Source organism: Phocoena sinus, chromosome 12 (assembly GCF_008692025.1).
Source record: "Phocoena sinus isolate mPhoSin1 chromosome 12, mPhoSin1.pri, whole genome shotgun sequence".
Taxonomy (NCBI): domain Eukaryota; kingdom Metazoa; phylum Chordata; class Mammalia; order Artiodactyla; family Phocoenidae; genus Phocoena; species Phocoena sinus.
In genome coordinates this window covers 69,565,943-69,585,847 of record NC_045774.1, presented here as the reverse complement: position 1 = coordinate 69,585,847, position 19,905 = coordinate 69,565,943, and the positions used below count along the sequence as shown (strand labels likewise).

The window sequence follows — 19,905 nt, the reverse complement described above, 5'->3', positions numbered from 1 at the left end:
GGGAGAGGCCACAACAGTGAGAGGCCCCGCGTACCGCAGAAAAAAACAAAAAAAACAAGCACTTTAGGGGCTTCCCTGGTGGTGCAGTGGTTAAGAATCCGCCTGCCAGTGCAGGGAACACAGGTTCCAGGCCTGGTCTGGGAAGACCCCACGTGTCACAGAGCAGCTACGCCTGTGCGCCACAACTACTGAGCCTGCACTCTAGAGCCCACGAACCACAACTACTGAGCCCGCGAGCCAAAACTACTGAAGCCTGCACACCTAGAACCCATGCTTGGCAACAAGAGAAGCCACCACAGTGGGAAGCCCGCACGCCACAGCTACTGAAGCCCACACACCTAGAACCCGTGCTCGGCAACAAGAGAAGCCACCACAGTGGGAAGCCCGCACACAGCAACAAAGAGTAGCCCCTGCTCGCCGCAACTAGAGAAAGCCCGAGAAAGCCTGTGCGCAGCAATGAAGACCCAACGCAGCCAAAAATGAAAATAAATAAAATAAAAAACCAAGCACTTTATTACAAAAATTTCTTGACCTTATAATCATTCTTTAATATCTTTAATAGTGATTTTATGTGTGTTGAACATCTTTAGATATTTTTAGTGATAACTCATCATAAAAACCAGTAATATACTATGTACTATTTTTTATTAACTGAAAACATTTCATGTCTTTTCTGACCATATGTGGTTAATTTATTTGTTAGGTGTTGAATTTTATGTTCCTTGCATGAAAAATAGAACACATAAATATTTGAAATTCTTCACTGCATGCCTGGCCAAGTATTACTTGCCCAGGTGTCTTCTTTTTAAAATAACTTTTAAATCTTAGAAATTTGTGGGTGAAAGGGTGGATTTTGACTTGGAAAGAGAGGAGATAATGCTTTCACTATTTAAAACCAAACTTCATGAAAAGATGCTATTGTTGGATGAATTAACACTAATCTTGTCTCCTACAAAGAGCTGCTGGAAATAAGATTACGGCTTTATTACTTTCAATATTTTAATCAGTATAACCTGCTTTTTGTTTTTATAAATAAAAGTTATTTCTCAAAATTTCTTAGGGAGGAAAGAAAAACAGTTGATTAATCAATATGTATTTTTATTTACGTTGAATACTTTTTATTATCCCTTCCAAACAGACACTCCTTGAATATGCAGAGAAATGGAAAACTTCAGAAGATCCTTTACCTTTATTGGAGGTATACACAGTGGCTATCCAAAGTTATGTTAAAGCCCGACCTTATCTTACCTCTGAATGTGAAAATGTAGCATTGGTTCTGGAACGCTTGGCATTGTGAGTAGACCTTTGAGTAAATAAAAAATTAGATTTAGCTTTTTTGTTTTTAACTCTGTATCTCAAATCTTATGATAGTTTAATTTTAAATAGATTAGTTATGGACAGTCTACTGATGATATTAGAATTATTCATCTTATTTTACTTTGAATTTTAGTAATTATTTGTATCCTTACCAACTTTTTGTTTTTTAGAAGCTGTGTTGACCTTTTACTGTGTCTGCCTGTTGAGTTATCTGATAAACAGTGGGAACAATTTCAGACACTGGTGCAGGTGAGAATATTTACCTACTAGATTTAATATAGGTATATTTTATGGCAATTTTCTTTATTCTTAATAAATTATTTGGTTAAACTTTAAATGATTTAAGTAATGACAAACATTAATTGCTGTTCTTATTAACATTAATGTCTTGCATATAGTCAGTGCTCAATAGATGTGTGCTAAATGAATATATACATTTAAGTAGATTGGTTGAATATTTCACTGTTCTTTAAGATCAGATAATTAGAACTTTGCCAGAGCAGTAAGGGAACACAAAAGAAAATGCCCTCATTTGTATTTAGAAACAGTTTAACTAATTGTTGAAAATTGCAATATGCTTTATAAGAATTTAACATATCTCATTTAATCCTTATGAAAACTTTGTGGGGGTAGGTATATTTTTCCCATTTTAAAGGTGAGGAAACTGAGGCTCAACTCTAAAATATTTATCTGCCCAAACTTGTATAGCTAATATCAGAGTAGTTATTTTAACCAAGATTCTTTACTCCGTAGTCCATACTTTTTCTCCTATATCTGAAAATACATGCTTATCTCTGTTACTTAGGGCTGTTATTCTACTTATAAAAGTACTACATAGTTTAGCACTTAGTTGTTTTGCAGTATTTCAAGAATGTTAAATTTTGTTAAGCACTAGATTGTGCTGGATATTTTATAGCTTCAAGTAAAGTTTGATTAATTGGTTAGTTAAGAAGAATGTTCCTGCCAACTAGTCTCAAAAAGTATAGTTGTCTCTCTGTTCCTCTAGCCAGAGTTCTTAAAATATCTTTTGGCCTTATGTTTTTCCAAATAAGAGATATTAAAAGAGGATTAGTCTCAAATTTTAGAAGCATGTGAAATAAACTATAGTTAGAGAAATCAACTTTCCTATTTTAATATTAAATATTAAAATTACATCAAGTGCAAAATTCTTGAAGATAGGATTCATACCTTTATTCCAAAGGATTCAACATAGAGTTTTACACATAGTCGGTAGATACTTAATAACTGTTGAAAGTGTCTTGTCGTGTTTGTCACATTGCAGCTAACTTTTTGATCATGCAATTTGTACTTCAGCATATCAGTAACTTTTGTCTCAGGTTTTTTTTCCCAGCAAGTGGTTATTTTTAGGTAAATGATTATCTCAGAACTTTTTTTGATTGTTTGGCACTCAGATACACTCTACCACAGAATTAATTATATAAATAGTTTATATACAAATATAATACTGAATTCCTCATATTAATTTTGTTTGTCAACATAAGGTAAACCTTTTCAACTTTCTTTTTTGAAACAATAGCACTACTTGATACTTTTTCATATGATTTAATGAGGAGGAAATAACTCTTTAAATCCCAGTATGGAGCTCTCAGCAGTTGCTCAAAGAAAATTTCTTAAAGCACTTGAACTTGTTCAGTGAGATTTTTATGGTTTTGAGGAATAGACTTTTTATACAAACACAGCGTGCAGCTTTAAGAGTTTCCATGACACTTTGCTTTCATTTCAGAGCTTCCTTGGGCTTATTTTATACCTGCTTAACAGCATTTGTTTTATTTTGCCTGTGTTTTAACTGTTTTTAAGCATCTCTTTACTCCACTAGAGGATAATATGCCCCATAAACGCAGGGACTAGTTGCTCTCTTCCTTGGTACTTTGCCCATAGAAATTCTCAATAAACATTTTCTGAATTGAGTTAAAACTATTGGTCTTTTGTGACCTGAAGAATATGCTAATTGCATGAACACTTGTAAACAACAAGTAAGCAAGATTCAGTGTCAGCTTTAATAGGATATTGTAAGGCTATGTCATGAATAAATGAAAAATCATACATTTAGTTGTTTTCTTTTCATAAGTCCCTTTTATTGAAATATGTGTATACAAGTTGTCACTTAGACCTTGATGCAGATTTGTCATTTGTTAATGGTAGAAGTTTTTTTGGAAAATTTTTTACTAACACAGAGGATATAAAACGTGTAAGGTCTTTCATGCTATGGATACTCTAATAGCTTCCTTGAGAAATAACTTTGCTCTCGGTTTAGATTTTGGGGAGAAAATAATATGAACTTATTTCTAGAAATACATTTTATTTATTTAAATTTTATAATTAATATAATTCTTGTCCTTGAGATTCATCTTTAAAAATCAGAAGTAAAGGATTCAGCACTTTGTAATGTGACATGAAAATTTTAAGATAAAAGTCTTATTTTTCAAAAGTTTAGTATTATATTTAAAGCCTGATAAGCTTGCTTTTGAAAATCTGTTGTAATTCTTTGGATGTTTATTTAATATTTATAGGTAGCTCATGAAAAGCTGATGGAGAATGGCAGCTGTGAATTGCATTTTTTAGCTACTCTAGCTCAAGAGACTGGGGTGTGGAAAAACCCGGTACTGTGCACTATTCTTTCCCAGGAACCATTGGATAAGGATAAAGGTAAATTTTCTAGAGAGCAGAGAGAAAAAAAAGAATCATTAGACTAGAAATAAGTACTTAAAATTGTTTTGATATAATTCATCTCAAGATATTCCAAGAAGGACCATTTAATTAAATTTTATATGAGGTGCTTGAGGCCCTTCACCTTTTTTTTATTGGGGGAAGATGTGTTTATAGGATTATATAATCTTAGAGTAACAGTTTTTTTCCTCAACATTATTTGATCAGAGGAATTCCCTCTGTAACATCCTGACAGGTGGCAATCTAACTTATATTTGATAACTAACTTATTTGACAGATGGAGAAGCAGAAACAGGGTAGTGAAATGATTTTCCTCAGAATAAGAAATTAATGCGGGAACTCTCAAATCTTCTGTCTCTGAGATTAGTACTCTTTCTCAAACAGCTTTTTTTCTCAGACTTAACTTTATCCTGCTTTGTTATTATTGTATGAGCTTAGGCAACAAAGATCCCAGTCACACTCAAACTGGCAGGTAGCCTATCAGAATTAGATGGCTAAATCACTAATATGTATAACACTTAATGTTCAGAATTCAAAAATTGTATGTGCTACGAAGAAGAGCACAATTATTGTCGTTGGTACTTTTCTTGAGATTATTTAGGAAAGTGCCCAGATTCTACCCCAAGTTTTCCCAAGGTATTTAACTAGAGAAGTAAATAAGCTTCTTCCATTGTTTATTGATGTTTTCTTGTTGACTGATGGCAAACTCTAGGTATTTTGCTATGTGATAGCAATTTCTGAAGGCTCTGAGAAAGGAGTGTACGTTCATTATTTGTTAACTCTTCTGGTACTTTGATATTTACCAAAAGGCTTCTCAGCTAATCTGGAAACTTCTCTTCAAGCTGGTTGTTCCTACCTGACTCCCCTCTTAACATTTCTCCCCATTTCTGGATAGTTTTAGCAGTGTTATCTGTTTCTTAGTTTTCACCAAAAGTTTATTTTTATTACCTCCCTTCCTTTATGTATATCCACAGATTAGCTACATTGTTCTCAGACCCTCATTATTTAAAATAGGAAGAACAACAACAACATTTAAAAGTTGAGAATCTTGGAGTTGTTTTGCCTTTGTCATATTAGTTTTTTATTCGCAATATATTACCACCACCATGTTTTTATTCCTGTAACCAAATTATACTTTTTAGTCTTCTCAGCTTTGGAAATATTGGACATATGATATATTAATAATAATATCAGATTACATTGTATAGTTCCTTACAGTTTGAAATGTGCTTTTATGTGCCTGGTTTCATTTAGCCTTCACAATGATCCTGGGGAAAAAGTGGGATCTTTATTGTCCCTATTTTATAGGTGAGAAAATGGAGCCTCAGAAAGATGAGTTCTTTTCTACATCACATTGTCAGTGATGTGAGGCAGAGCCAGGAATTGAAGTGAGGTCCCCAGCTTCTCTCCTTTTTATATTATGCCACGTTGCACCCAGCCTAATAAAATAAAATTGCACCTAGCTTAAATAATTAAATCCTTTTTTCTGTTGTTGGTTTCTGAAGACTGTCTTTGCCAAACTCACACATTATGCTAACGCAGGAAAATGGAACCTTTACCTTAGCAGAGATTTAAAATTTACCTTAAAAGAATATGTGCTCAGTTTCCTTATTTGTTTAAATGTGCCTAACGTTGTTTCTGTTAACAAATGTCTTTGCCTATCTCTGTGCTGCTTTATTCCATGGTCTTCACATGGCATAGCTACTGGAATAATTTGGACTGTGCAGGCAAAAGGAGTTTCTACAATAACAGATGGATTGTAGGTAGCCAGATTTCATTACAACTCGTGAAGCAACCAGAGAGATGTTACATGACTGAGAGACTCTGCAGCCGTAATCTTTACTTGGTTCTCCGTTATTTAGAATACTTCTTTGGTGGGAGTTATTCTGTGGGTAATCACATAGACTAGAAGTGTATGTTTATTTCCTCCTTTGAAAAACTTGAAGGAATTAACATTTTACACATACATACTAATTTATTTATATTTTCAAATTGGATGCTTCTACAGCATGTGGAAGTTTTAGCTTTTTATATGATATATCCAGCCCCTTGGTTTACCCTACACTAGCCTATAGCAAGTTTGATGAGAAGAGCTAGAGCTCAGACAGTAATCAGTACACCATAATAAGCTGTGCTCATTAGTTTGTTTATAACAAAGCCTTTGAAGGTTTGATGTACTATTTGAACAGTAGATGATCCACTTAATCTTGTTTTAAATAATTAATTTTTATTGACTAATTTTAGAACTACTAAAGCCCAGATAAACCAAGAAATGCTCTTTGATTTAGGGTCTGAGAGTGTGTGGGACTAAATTAAAAATGCTGGTTTCACCTTAAGGTTTTAGTATCCTAGAATAAGATAACTCTAATAACTAAATCAGCATAATTCAAGTAGATGTCCATTGAATATCACAGGATCTTTAGGCTTACATATTACTTTTGCTTTTCTTTAGTTATCATCTCAGAATTGGAAAGGCACTGAATGCCCATTTATTTTTTACCCAATTTTAACTCCCTTCTAAAACATCACTGATAAATAAATGGGCCTTTGCTTGAAGACTTCTAGAGAATGGTAACTGTGTAATTCAGTCCATTCATAGCCTGCTATTAGATAATATTCATTGTGTAAATTGTGAAAAACTACATTCTTAGAGTTGCCATCCTTTGGATCTAGTGCTACCCCTAAAGCCATACCTAACAAAGTACAAATCCCTCTTTCGTGCCATAGCAATTGAGATGCTTAAGGATCGTCATCATGTCCACACTTAGTCTTCTTTTATTCTAAAGACTAAAAGCCGTACTGGTGTGGCATTATTTTAAATCTACAGTCATGATTCCTGACCTTTTAGTGCATTTTGTTTGTTGTTCTTATTCATGTGTAATTCTCAAAACTTATGTGTACCCCAAATGCTATCTGGCAGGCTCTGAAGTCATTGGTACTCTCATCCCCTTCATCTTAGTGTTACTTAAGATGACGTTACCTTTTTGGGTGGCCTTATTCTCACAACTCAACGAGGTTACTAAAATCACAAAAATTAAAAAAGAAAACTACTCTTAAATTATTTACATTTTTATATGTTGTGTTTTGGCACACACAAAGTAGTCTTTTTTTTTTCTTTTTAATTTCACTGTGTTAGATCCATTCTGCCTCTGCAACTTGTCAATATCATTTAAAATGTTGATTTTGTTAATTCAAGATTTTTGTCCTTTCCTGTTTAAGCAGATCTTATTAGCATACACTCTCTTGGCATCCACGTTCTTTTTTTCTTTTTAATTTATTTATTTTTATTTTTGGCTGCGTTGTCTCTTTGTTGCTGTGTGCGGGCTTTCTCTGGTTGTGGCGAGCGGGGGCTACTCTTCGTTGCAGTGCACGGGCTTCTCGTTGCGGTGGCTTTTCTCATTGTGGAGCGCGGGCTTCAGTAGTTGTGGCACGTGGGCTCTAGAGTGCAGGCTCAGTAGTTGTGATTCACGGGCTTAGTTGCTCCATGGCATGTGGGATCTTCCTGGGCCAGGGCTCAAACCTGTGTCCCCTGCATTGGTGGGTGGATTCTTAACAACTGTGCCACCAGGGAAGCCCGGCATCCAGGTTCTCGATAATAACCATTAAAAAGGTCATATCCAAAAACCTACCCTATGGGATACTTATAGAAATCTTCTTGCTTGCCCTTCAGTCTTTTAGCCAATGCCGTTTGATTATGGTTGTTTCATCAAATTCACCTATTTCCTTATGTCTGGTCCATGGCTCTCCTTTTTGTCTGTCAGGATTTGATGAAAGACCACAAGAGGTACTTGGCTAGAGTTGTATTAAGTAAGATTGTTTAATATTGAGGTTAGTCTGATCTAATTAATTTTTAAATGAACTTTTTATTTCAGAATAGTTTTAGATTTACAGAAAAATTGTGAAGAGTTTCCAAATAATCCACAACCATTTTTCCCAACTGTTAATATCTTACATTAGCATGATACATTTGTTACAATTAATAAACCAATATCGATACTTTGTTACTGAGTAAAGTCCATACCTTATTCACATTTCCTTAGTTTTTACCTAATGTCCTTCTTCTGTTCCAGGATCCCACCCAAGATACCATATTACATTTAGTTGTCATATCTCCTTAGGCCCCTCTTGGCTGTGACAGTTTTTCAGACTTCCCTTGTTTTTGATGACCTTAGCAGTTTTGAGGAGTACTGGTCAGGTATTTTGTATCCCCTCAGTTGGGATTTGTCCAATGTTGCTCTCATGATTAGACCTGGGCTTATGGGTCTGGGGGAGAAAGATCACAGAGGTACAGTGCCATTGTCATCACATCATACCAAAGGTACATATAATCAACATGATTTCTCACTGTTGGTGTTAACCTTGGTCACCTGGCTGAGGCAGTGTGTTTGTCAGGTTTCTCCACTGTGGAATTACTTTTTCCCCCCCTTTCCATGCTGTACTCTTGGGAAAGAAGTTACCTTGTACAGCCCACACTTAAGAGGTGGAGAGTTAAGCTCCACCTCCTCGAGGAGGCAGTATCTGCACAGATTATTTGGAGTTCTCCACAGGAGATTTGTCTTTTCTTCCTTATCTGTCTATCTGTTTAGTCAATATGGACTCATGAATATTTTTTTATACTTTGGTGATAATCCAGTACTACTTAATTTTGTTGCTCAAATAGTTCAGCTTTGGCTCCCAAGAACTCTTTGAGTTAACTTCTGTGTCCCTTTGACATACCCCATCATTGTGAGTTATGTTTTTTGTTTGAATACTTCCTAGTTTTCTGGCACTACAAGATGCTCCAGGCTTATTGTGCATATTTCCTGCCCTAATCCTAGAATCAGCTATTTCTCCAAGGAACCCTAGTTCCTTTTATTGGAGAATAGTATTGATATTAGAAACCAAGACCTGGTAATTGGGTGTGCTCATTGCTACTGAGGTGTCATTGCCTCTAGGACCTCTCAGCAGACAAAGTAAGAAAATATATGTAAGTATAACTAATCTGTGTATGTACACATATCTATAAATGTTTCTGTATGTAACCAGCTGTATCTATATTAAACTAAATGTGAGAGTTTATACTGATGTCTCCGACTCTAATCTATATCACATGGATCATTCTAGCCTTCTCGCTTACCTGTAACCTCTTACTTCAATAGAATGTCATATAATTGGAATCATACAGTATGTAGCCTTTTCAGAATTACTTCTCTTACCATTGGCCATCCATATACTTAATCCTAGTATACATGTATAGTGGTTTCAGAATTGATAACCTCTACCCCTGTGGGTACAGTTCCTCTTTGCATTCTTGCTGACTCCACTCATCCAAAGTTAGGTGAGCACCCCATTTTCCCACCTCTTTCAGTGAAGTTCTTTCATTACATTTGTAAGACAGATTCTTTTGCCATATTCTACGTTCTATCCTGGACTTCCCAACCATCTAGATACTTTTTTTAATTTGTATACCTTGAGTCCTTCTTCATGCTGTAAAGTTCTGTGGGTTTTGACCAATGCATAGTATCATGTATTCACCATTACAGTATCATACAGAATAGTTTCACTGCCCTAAAAAAAATTAATTGTGCTTCACTAATTCAACCCTCTCCAGAACACCTGACAACTACTGATCACTTACTATCTCTATAGTATTGCTCTTTCGAGACTGTCGTATAATTATAGACTTTTCAGTCTAGCTTCTTTCACTTAGCAGTATACATGTAACATTCATCTATGTCTTTGTGTGGCTTAATAGGTCATTCCTTTTTATTGCTGAATAGTATTCCATTGTGTGAATGTACTGTAGTTTGTTTATCCATTCTCCTATTAAAGGACATCTTGTTTGCTGCCAGTTTGGGGCATTTATGAATAAAACTGCTATAAACATTGGCATGCAAATTCTTGTGTGAACATAAATTTTCACATCAGTTGGGTAAATGCCTAGGAGTAAGATTGCTAGGTCATATGGTAAGACTATGTTTTGCTTTGTAAGAAACTGCCAAACTGTACTATTCTGCATGTTGCTCTACATTCTCACTGGCAATTGGTGGCGTCTATTTTGGGAATTTTAGCCATTTTAATGGGTGTGTAGTGATATCCCATTGTTGTTTTAATTTGTGTTTCTGTACTGACAAGTGATACTGCACATCTTTTCACATGAATATTCGCCATCTGTATATCTTCTTGGGAGAGGCATCCATTTATATCTTCTGCCTACTTTTTAATTGTGTCGTATTTTCTTTTTAATTTTTATTGGAGTATAGTTGATTTACAATGTTGTGTTAGTTTCTGCTGTACAGCAAAGTGAATCAGTTATACATATACATATATCCACTCTTTTTTAGATTCTTTTCCCATATAGGTCATTACAGAGTATTGAATACAGTTCCCTGTGCTAAACAGTAGGTCCTTATTAGTTATCTATTTTATATATAGTAGTGTGTACATGTCAATCCCAATCTCCCAATTTATCCCTGCTCTCCCTTTCCCCCTTGGTAACCATAAGTTTGTTTTCTACATCTATCACTCTGTTTCTGTTTTGTAAATAGGTTCATTTGTACTATTTTTTTAGATTCCACATGTAAGTGTATCCATTCGATATTTGTCTTTCTCTGACTTACTTCACTCAGTATGATAATCTCTAGGTCCATCCATTGTTTTCTTTTTGTTGAGTCACAGTTCTTTGTTATATTTTGATGCAAGTCCTTTAGCAGATAGGAGTTTTGCAGATATATTCGGTTTACTCTGTGGCTTGTCCTTTTTCTTTACAGTGCCTTTCAGAGAACAGAAGTTTTAAATTTTAATAAAGTCCAACTTATCTTTTTTTTCTTTCATGGATTGTGCTTTTGGTGTTTTATCTAAAAATAATTACCAAACCCAAGGTCATATAGATTTTTCTCCTGTTTTCTCCTAGAAGTTTTATAGTTTTGCATTTTATATTTGGGTCTGTGATACATTTTGAATTAACTTTTATAAAAATGTAACTTAATTTATGTTTGATGAATCTGTCTTCGCTCGTAACAGTCATGCTTTTTTTCCTGACCACTCACAAGCCATGTTTTTTGGTTTTTTTTGCGGTACACGGGCCTCTCACTGTTGTGGCCTCTCCCGTTGCAGAGCACAGGCTCCGGACGCGCAGGCTTAGCAGCCATGGCTCACAGGCCTAGCCACTCTGCGGCATGTGGGATCTTCCCGGACCGGGGCACGAACCCGTGTCCCCTGCATCGGCAGGCGGACTCTCAACCACTGCGCCACCAGGGAAGCCCACAAGCCATGTTTTTAATATATTAATTTTGAGACTCTTAGGAATATATCTATTCCTCTAGTCTACAAAATGTACCTTAAGCCCTGTTTTGAAAATTACATCTTCCCATCTATTTCCATTTTCTCCATTGTTTGTTCTACCTTTTCAATTTAAAGCTTATTATCAGAAGCACCATAAGAATAAAGGAATCCTCTTTTTCTCTGTCATCATAAATAATACATAATCAAACCCAAGGAGCAGGTCCTTCTGAAGAAGTTACCCATCTCCACCAATTTGATTACATTCAGCTTTTTTGGTGAGCTAGGGGTCATCTTGAGTTTTAGCTTTAATAACAGTTCGCATAGGTTAGTACTGGTGCTGACACTCATGGTGCACACATCCTTGGTCCTGAGCCTGCTGCTTTTCCTTCTTTTGTATATGTCATTATTGTAAAATCTAAACTCTGAAAGAGCTCCCTATTAACAGTCACACTGAATTCCTTCAGCCCTTTCCCTTCCACTTCTATTTTGGAATAATTTGCAATGGCATAAATTGTATTTTTATCAGCTTGCCCGTTCTTTCTTGACTCCTAAGCCCTATGGTTCTCTCTCTTTTTTTTGAACCCCTTGGTTTTCAAAGGAAATTTCTAAAGCTTCAGCTTTTCCACAGTACTTATAAATCCTCCAGAGCTTTGTGAGAAAATAAGTCTTTTTTTCAGTAATAAACTTTGCCTTTTAAAATGAGCAGGGAAAAAGTGCTGCTAGGTTTACCCGATATTAACATATGTAAAATGTAATTATATTTTAAAGGGAGAGGAGATGGGAGGAGAGAACAAATGGTAACTAATAATTTCCAGGTAAATAATGTGAGGCCAGATCTGATTGCATGCAGCTGAATTTCTTTTCTAATAGTAAATCTCCAGTTCTTTTGCTCATTGATACTTTTCCTATATTTTTCATGTGTGTGTTTATATCTTTACCTGTCTATGTAGAGAATACCAAAAGGGGTGATTCTGAGACCTAGACTTATATCTGTTGACAGTTTTTTTGTGTGTTAGGACATTTCTTACAGAAAGTCACTAAAAAGAACACCTTATAGACTATATACATTTAGTACTCTTAGAAATACAGTTTTCTTAACTTGCTTCTATTTGGTTGTCTTTTTTGTTTTTTTTTTTTTGCTTTGTCTCTCCCTTTTGCTCTTAACTGACCTTGTTATAAAAAATAAATCAGTGGAGCATTTTAGATTTTATTTTTAAAAATCACTGCTAAATTAGATTGCCTTGTGTTTAGGTTTTACTTGTGTATAACCCTTAGATCATTGAGGATCAGTGACTCTGGATAGAATTAAGCTGATAGAACTTAACTGCAGTAAGATTGTGAAAGTGTTCAGTCTCCCATTTCAGGCTGATGCTTTATTTTGCATTTTGTTAACCTTAATAATATTCTACTATTACATAATGAGATATAATATGGTGACCACCAAGATTTTATTTTTACTAAAAATGATTTTAAAACATACACTCATTGGCTTTTCTAAACATCCTAGAAAAATTCATTATTTCTGTTGTGATGAGTATATTTCATAATGATGTTACATGGATAAAGTTGTCAGAATTTAATTAAATATAATAGTAATAATTAAATCTTATTTCACACAAATTTTAGGGTTACATATTTACTAGGTTCATCTATATCATGGAACATTTTTTTAATGTTTAAGAATTCTGATTTATATCAGTCATGTCAAAGAATCAGTTATGATCATAATTTAATGACTTAATGACCAAGCAACATGATTTAAGAAATTCTGAAATCTTCAAGTGAAAATTCTGTTTATTGTATATGTAGCTTGTTCTTCCAGGAAAAGGTGAGAGGTCAGGTGAAGATTAAGACTATCCCTCACTGGTAATTTGAACACTGAAATATAGTTACCTTAGAGCAGTGGTTCTTAATCCTGGCAGTGCTTAAATCGCCTGGAGAGTTTTTTAGACATACCGGTGCTGGAGACCTACCACAGACCGATTAAATTAGAGTCTCTGGGTTTGAGCCCCAGGCATTAGTACTTTTTAGAAGTCAAGATAATTGTACAGCCAGGGTTAAGAATCACTGATGTAGAGCTTAAAGTGTTATGTTTTTATTAAATTTCTGAATTTGGATTTTTTTGTCTAACAATGCTGAATTGATTTTTAATGCATTTTTTTCTTGTAAAAAAACAACATAAAATGTACCATTTAATCATTTCGAAGTGTACAGTTCAGTAGTGTTAAGTATGTTCATAATGTTTTGAAACAGATCTCCAAAACTTTCATCTTGCAAAATTAAGCCCTGTTTTAAACAACAACTCCCCCCTTTCCCCATCCTTCATTTCCAGCCCCTGGTTAATCAACATTCTACTTTTTGTTTCTATGACTTTGACTACTTTAGGTACGTCATATAAGTGGAATCATACTGTATTTACCTTTTTATGAGTGGCTTATTTCACTTAGCATAATGTCCTCGAGATTCAACTGTGTTGTAGCATGTGTCAGGATTTCCTTCTTTTTTAAAGGTGAATAATACTGCATCATATGTATATACCACATTTGTTTATCCATTTATCTATTGATGGACATTGGGTTGCTTCTGCCTCTTGGCCCTTGTGAGTAGTGCTACTATGAACATGGGAGTGCAGATATCTCTCTGAGACCCTCCTTTCACTTCTTTTGTGCACATAACCATAAGTGGGATAGCTGGACCACATGGTAGTTCTATTTCTAATTTTCTGAGGAACTTATAGCCTGTTTCCCTTAGAGGTTGCATCATTTTATAGTCCTGTCAATAGTGCACAAAGGTTCTAATTCTTCCACATCCTCACCAACACTTATTTTCTGTTTTTTTGTTTTGTTTTGTTTTTGATAATAGACATTCTTTTGGCTGTGAAGTGATACCTCATTGTAGCTTTGGTTTGTATTTCTCTGGTGATTAGTGACGTTGAGCATTTTTTCATATGCTTGTTGGCCATTTGTATATCATCTTCAGAGAAATGTCTATTCAGATCCTTTGCCCATTTTCAATTGGATTATTTGGTTTTTGTTGTTGAGTTGTAGGAGTTCTTTATATATTCTGGACATTAACCCCTTATCAGATATGATTTGCATATATTTTCTCCCATTCTGTAGATTGCCTTTTCACTCTGTTGCTTCTGTCCTTTGATATGTAAAAGTTAACTTTGATGTAGTCTCATTTGTTTTTTTTGTTGTTGTTGTTTATACCTTCTTATCACATCCAATAAGTCATTGTCAAATCCAGTATCTTGATGCTTTTCCCTATTGTTTTCTTCTAGGAATTTTATAGTTTTGGGTCTTACATTTAGGTCTTTAATTCATTTCAGGTTTTTTTTGTTTGTTTTTTAATTTTATTATATTTTTGGCCACACCTTGTGGCATGTGGGATCTTAGTTCCCCAGCCAGGGATCGAACTTGCACCCCCTGCAGTGGAAGCACAGAGTCTTAACCACTGGACCACCAGGGAAGGCCAGGTTTGTTTTTTTATATGGTGTAAGATAAGGGTCCAGCTTCATTCTCCTGCATGTGGATATCCAGTTTTCCCAACACCATTTGTTGAAAAGACTATCATTTTTCTGTTGAGTGGCCTTGGCACCTCGTTGAAGATTATTTGACCATATGGTGAGGGTTTATTTCTGAGTTTTTTCTATTCTGTTGCATCGCCTACATGCCTATCTGTGTGCCAGTTTTGATTAGCTTTGTAGTATATTTGAAGTGAGGAAGTGTGAGACCTCCAACTTTGTTCTTTTTCAAAATTGTTTTGGCTGTTTGGGGTCCCTTAAGATTCCATATGAATTTTAGGATAAATTTTCCTATCTCTACAAAATAGCCATTGCAGTTTTGTTGGGATTACATAGAATCTGTAGATTGCTTTGGGTAGTTGGACATCTTAACAGTATTAAGTCTTCCAGTCCATGAACATGGGCATCTTTCCATTTACTTGTGTCTTCTTTAATTTCTTTCAGCAATGTTTTGTAGGTTTTAGTGTACGAGTCTTTCACTCTCTTGGTTAGGTGTATTCCAAAGTACTTTATTCTTTTTGTTGCTATTATAAATGGAATTGTTTTCTGAATTTCCTTTTCAGATTGTTCATTGTTAGTGAATAGAAATGCAACTTATTTTTGTGTTTTGATTTTTATATCCTACAACTTTGCTAAATTCGTTTATTAGTTCTAATAGTTTTTTGTTTTTTGGGTAGAATCTTTAGGGTTTTCTACCTATAAGATTATGCCATCTGCAATCAGATGATTTTATTTCTTCCTTTCCAGTTTGGATGCCTTTTATTTCTTGCCCAATCGATCTTGCTGAATAAATTTTAAGAGAAAATATAAATTGTATTTTTAAAAGGAATAGATGATGCAGATTCATGTAGGCCATGATGGTAATTTTGGAATTTACCCTTTGAAGTCAAAGGGACACCACTTGGGGGTTTTAACTAGGAGAAGACAGTCCAGCGTGTGCTTTAGGAAAAAGAAAAGGCACCCTGCATCCTAGTGGAGATGTGATGGAAAGAGTAAGAGTGGCTGCAGAAGACTAGTAGAGTGCAACAAAGTGGTCTGATAGATAAATGATTTGGGCTGGGAGGTGGGGGTGAGTGAGTGGTTGGCGTAGGGATTGAGAAAAATGAATAGAATTGAGTACTTAGGAGTTAGAAGTGACAGGATTATATGGTGGATTGTAGGTTAGGATGAGGAAGAGGCAGAAGAGAAGAACTTTAATGCCAACTCTTAGTTCTGGGCTGAGGTACCACATATTGTGGTATAGAGATGTTTGTATGCAGAGTTTGAGATGCTTGTGAAACAGCTACCCAGAGATACTGCAAGGGGAATTGTGAGCAAATCTAAGTGTGGAGATACACACCCAGTAAACAGGTTGACTCCACTTTGGGGGGGAATCCAGGACCTAGTCCTAAGTTTTGGTGCATGGTACATGATCAGTTAATATTTGGGTAAAGATTTATCGCAAATATTCAACATATATATTGTAATATATTTAAAATTATCTTCCATGTTTTTCTTTTTTACTATTATGTAAGTAGCATTTTATGGAAAGAAGGCCATTATTACTTTCTTAATTGAACTGGCTGAATATTATTCATTTACATTGCCATTTTATGTCATCCAGCTCTCGATAGGCTTGAATGTAGTAAACCTGCTTTTTTCCCCCAAGTACATAAATACAGACAAAATAGATAAAAAGGCTACACAAGTAAAATTCAAGGTATTTTTTCATTTTCTGGGATGGGGATGGGTAAAGCAGGGTAGGGAGTGAAATTTGATGTGACTAGGTAGTCAAGGATAAAGATAACAAAACTTTTTTCATAAGTCTGGTAGTCTTTGATGTGCTATTATAACTGTAAGGAAAACATGTCCTGGAGTAGAGAGAAATAGAGAAAGATACAGAGGAATTGGGACAAGGAAAGTGTAAAAGAAAAATGGAGAAAAGTGAGGGGAGTGAGTTTCCCTCCCCTGAGGGGGAAGTTCTGAATTGAGTATTGTTGAATGTAATCTAATTTTGATCTGTTTGAAACATGAGCTTCAGGATACATTATTATTTTCCTTTAAAAGCTAATGCTACTTCACAGCTCTTTACTGCTATGTAGTGCTGTTCTGATAACTAGTAAACACACTAGTTAAATAAGAATTTTTATTTTTTTCTCATCACACCACTGTGTTAAGGTGGAAGTTGCAAGACCCCATTATTCTGGTCCTGGTTCTGTCATTAACTGGCTTTATGACCCTAGAAAGTCACTTGCCTTCTGTGAGCCTCAGTTTACTCATCTGCCAAATGATGGAGCTGGGCAAAGTGATCTATAAAGTTCCTTCTGCTCTAATATTCTGTATTTCTTTGAAATCAATTTTGCCCTAAGTGTGGCAAAGGTTTCCCATTGTTTAAAAACACACACACACACAAGTATGTTTTGGAATGTATAATAATAGCATATATTCTGCTATACTTGTTAGTACAGAAATTATTTTGTGTAATTGTCATTCTAACTATACATGCTGCTCTTTGAGATTTTAGGGACTATTTGAAATTCCTCCTATTAAGATTGTCATTAGTTTTGTTTAAAAAAACTTGCCACCTTTAAATAATGTCTTTGCCATGATCTTCAGAGTTTGTTGATTATGAATTTTTGTGGGAGTATTTGAAATAATTCCCAGACTTTTTATTGCTAGAGTTTCCTGGAAACTCAAGCTGTATTTTAAAGTCTGTGACTTATAGCTGGAATAACTTGATTTTAACTCTCTTGCCTTAAATTTGTCATTGAAAATCTTTACAGATTTTACTTTGGCCATTGAACTAAACTGTGAAAAGATATTTGCCATATATAACTGTCTTAACCAGGATCGTGTCATATTAAAAAAAGAAAAGTAATGCCCTGTATATGTCAGACATATCATCAGAGGCACCAGAGGGTTATGCAGATAGTGTTATTTATCTGTGTTCAGTCTTTATACTTTTTGGTTTAGTTTAATATGTAAAGAATAGAGAGTAGCAGATACAAAGGTCTAGAAAAGGATGAAATTTGTGATCCTATGTTAAATTGCTTACATGCTCATGGTTTTAATACTGAGGAGCCATAATCATACTATTTTATAGAAGAGTATTTTCATAGTGGAGTACAGTTAGATCTAAAAAATAAAGGTACTAGAGGGTAGGAAAGGACATTTAAAGAAGAGAAAAACATCTCTTATTTTCCATCTTCTAACCCAAAACTTACTCACTAGACATGTCTCCCAGTCTGTTCACAAATGAGAAATTGTGTATTTTATAGTGTTTATAGGGCATTTAAAATTTTATTACTGAAAGCCTTCCAAAGGTTTCCAGCTAGCCATCACCAAGTAAATTTTTAAACACGATTTTCATCCTGGTAAAGAAAACTTAGGGAAAAGTTTAAATTTGCATTTGTTAAAATTTAAAATCTCCTTCACCAAAAAAAAAAAGTTAAATTTTTATTTGTAGTTGATCAAACAAGCACTAGGAAATTTAAGATTTCAACAGAACAGAAATTTATTATGCATTAGTGGGTCTTAAGCGAGTGTTGAGGTTTGTTGATTGGTATTTTAAAAACCCACAGAACTTTCAGCAGACTACCCCCACCCCCTTATTTATTTTTCCGTAGATATTTAAATTTGTTCTACAACACTCATTAAGGCAAGGTAGACTTCACCTTTGTAAAATGAAAAATACATGAACAGTATTGAACACAATATTAGCTGAATTTCATCTTCTTGAATATCCAAACATCCTTTTGTGGTTTCCCATGTAAGTGTGTAATGTCCTAACTGCAAATTTCTAGAAATGCTAACGCCTGGTATTCAAGAATAAATGCTGTGGGGAAAAGAATTTAGTATTATTTTAAAAACAATGAGTTTCGGAATTCAATGTAAAATTATTTTTATAATCAGGAATTTAACTCACCTCATTGTAAATGGTACTTTCAGGGGCAAAAATATTTAATGCAGCTCTAAAAAGTTAGCAGCGTAACTCCTGCTTATAAGGTCAAGTATTTTGTGATAGCCTGAGAGTAATAGGAAACTGCAACAACAACAAAAAAGAGTTTTCGTTTCTGTGCTTTAAAAAAATATTCCTTGTAAGTATTTGTATTGCAAGTGAACGATTACCAAATGTTAATAATCTATTATGTCTTGTTTTTTAAAGTGAATGAATTTTTAGCTTTTGAGGGTCCCATCTTGTTGGATATGAGAATTAAACATCTAATCAAAACAGATCAGTTAAGTCAAGCAACTGCTCTAGCAAAGCTGTGTTCTGACCATCCAGAGATTGGTACAAAAGGTAGTTTTAAGCAAACTTACCTTGTCTGTCTTTGTACATCATCACCGAATGAAAAGTTAATCGAAGAGGTGAGTATGTTTTCTTTTGTTAGTAATTATTTTTTAAAGTGAAGAAAATAATTTTTAATTAGATTAGAATGTCTTTGACTTCCATTTCTCTTAGTGAAGAGCCATTGTTGTCAGTCTTAGATCTGGGGTGTGCTCTTAGATAGTGATTCTAAGCAGCTTTCAAAGTTATATGTAAACATTTCACCTGGCTTCTATTTTAAATAATTTGGCTCTTTTAACTTCTTTGGCTAAATTATGGGAAAGATGGCGGTAGCTTAATTTAGTTAGGATGTTTATATTTGTTAGTGTTTGGGCCTTAATTTCAGTTTTACCTGACTTAAAGATACTTGGAGATTTTTTTCTAACTGGCTAATTTAAGTAACTTAAAAATTTTATATGACTTCCTGCTAGGAATACTTTCTGTCTCTCTTTCTCTCTCTCTTTCTCTCTCTATATATCTTTCTCTCTTTATCTATATATGTAAATATTTTATTTGCGTATTTAATGTAAAACTTTTTCTTTGTAAGACAGGTGATTCTGTTTTTTTTTTTTACTTCTAGTTGGCATAAAGCATAGTATTCATGTATTTGTGTATTTTATACCACAGAATTCAAAAAGTAGAATCATGATCCAAATGGGAATTTTGCAATTGGAGGACTCATAATTCCAAAGTGAAGTTGGAGACAGGGTAGGAGAATTGAAAGTTGTTGATCAAAAAGCAGGGAATATGTATATAAAGAGTACAGATAAAACTATAATACATTGGACAGTGTTGTGTGAACATT

At 34.6% G+C, this 19,905-nt stretch overlaps 1 protein-coding gene across 3 annotated transcripts in view; it reads left to right on the top strand.

The window, feature by feature from the left end:
* ZNF292 (zinc finger protein 292) overlaps positions 1–19,905 on the top strand; it is a 91,995-nt gene that overhangs the window by 47,140 nt on the left and 24,950 nt on the right. For 2 of the 3 annotated variants that reach the window (XM_032650899.1, XM_032650901.1), the window contains 4 exons: positions 1,139–1,293; positions 1,488–1,566; positions 3,849–3,984; positions 18,939–19,141. In XM_032650899.1, the coding sequence (XP_032506790.1) occupies positions 1,139–1,293; positions 1,488–1,566; positions 3,849–3,984; positions 18,939–19,141 (573 nt within the window). The remainder of the gene's footprint in view (positions 1–1,138; positions 1,294–1,487; positions 1,567–3,848; positions 3,985–18,938; positions 19,142–19,905) is intronic. The other variant, XM_032650902.1, reaches the window with a different exon arrangement.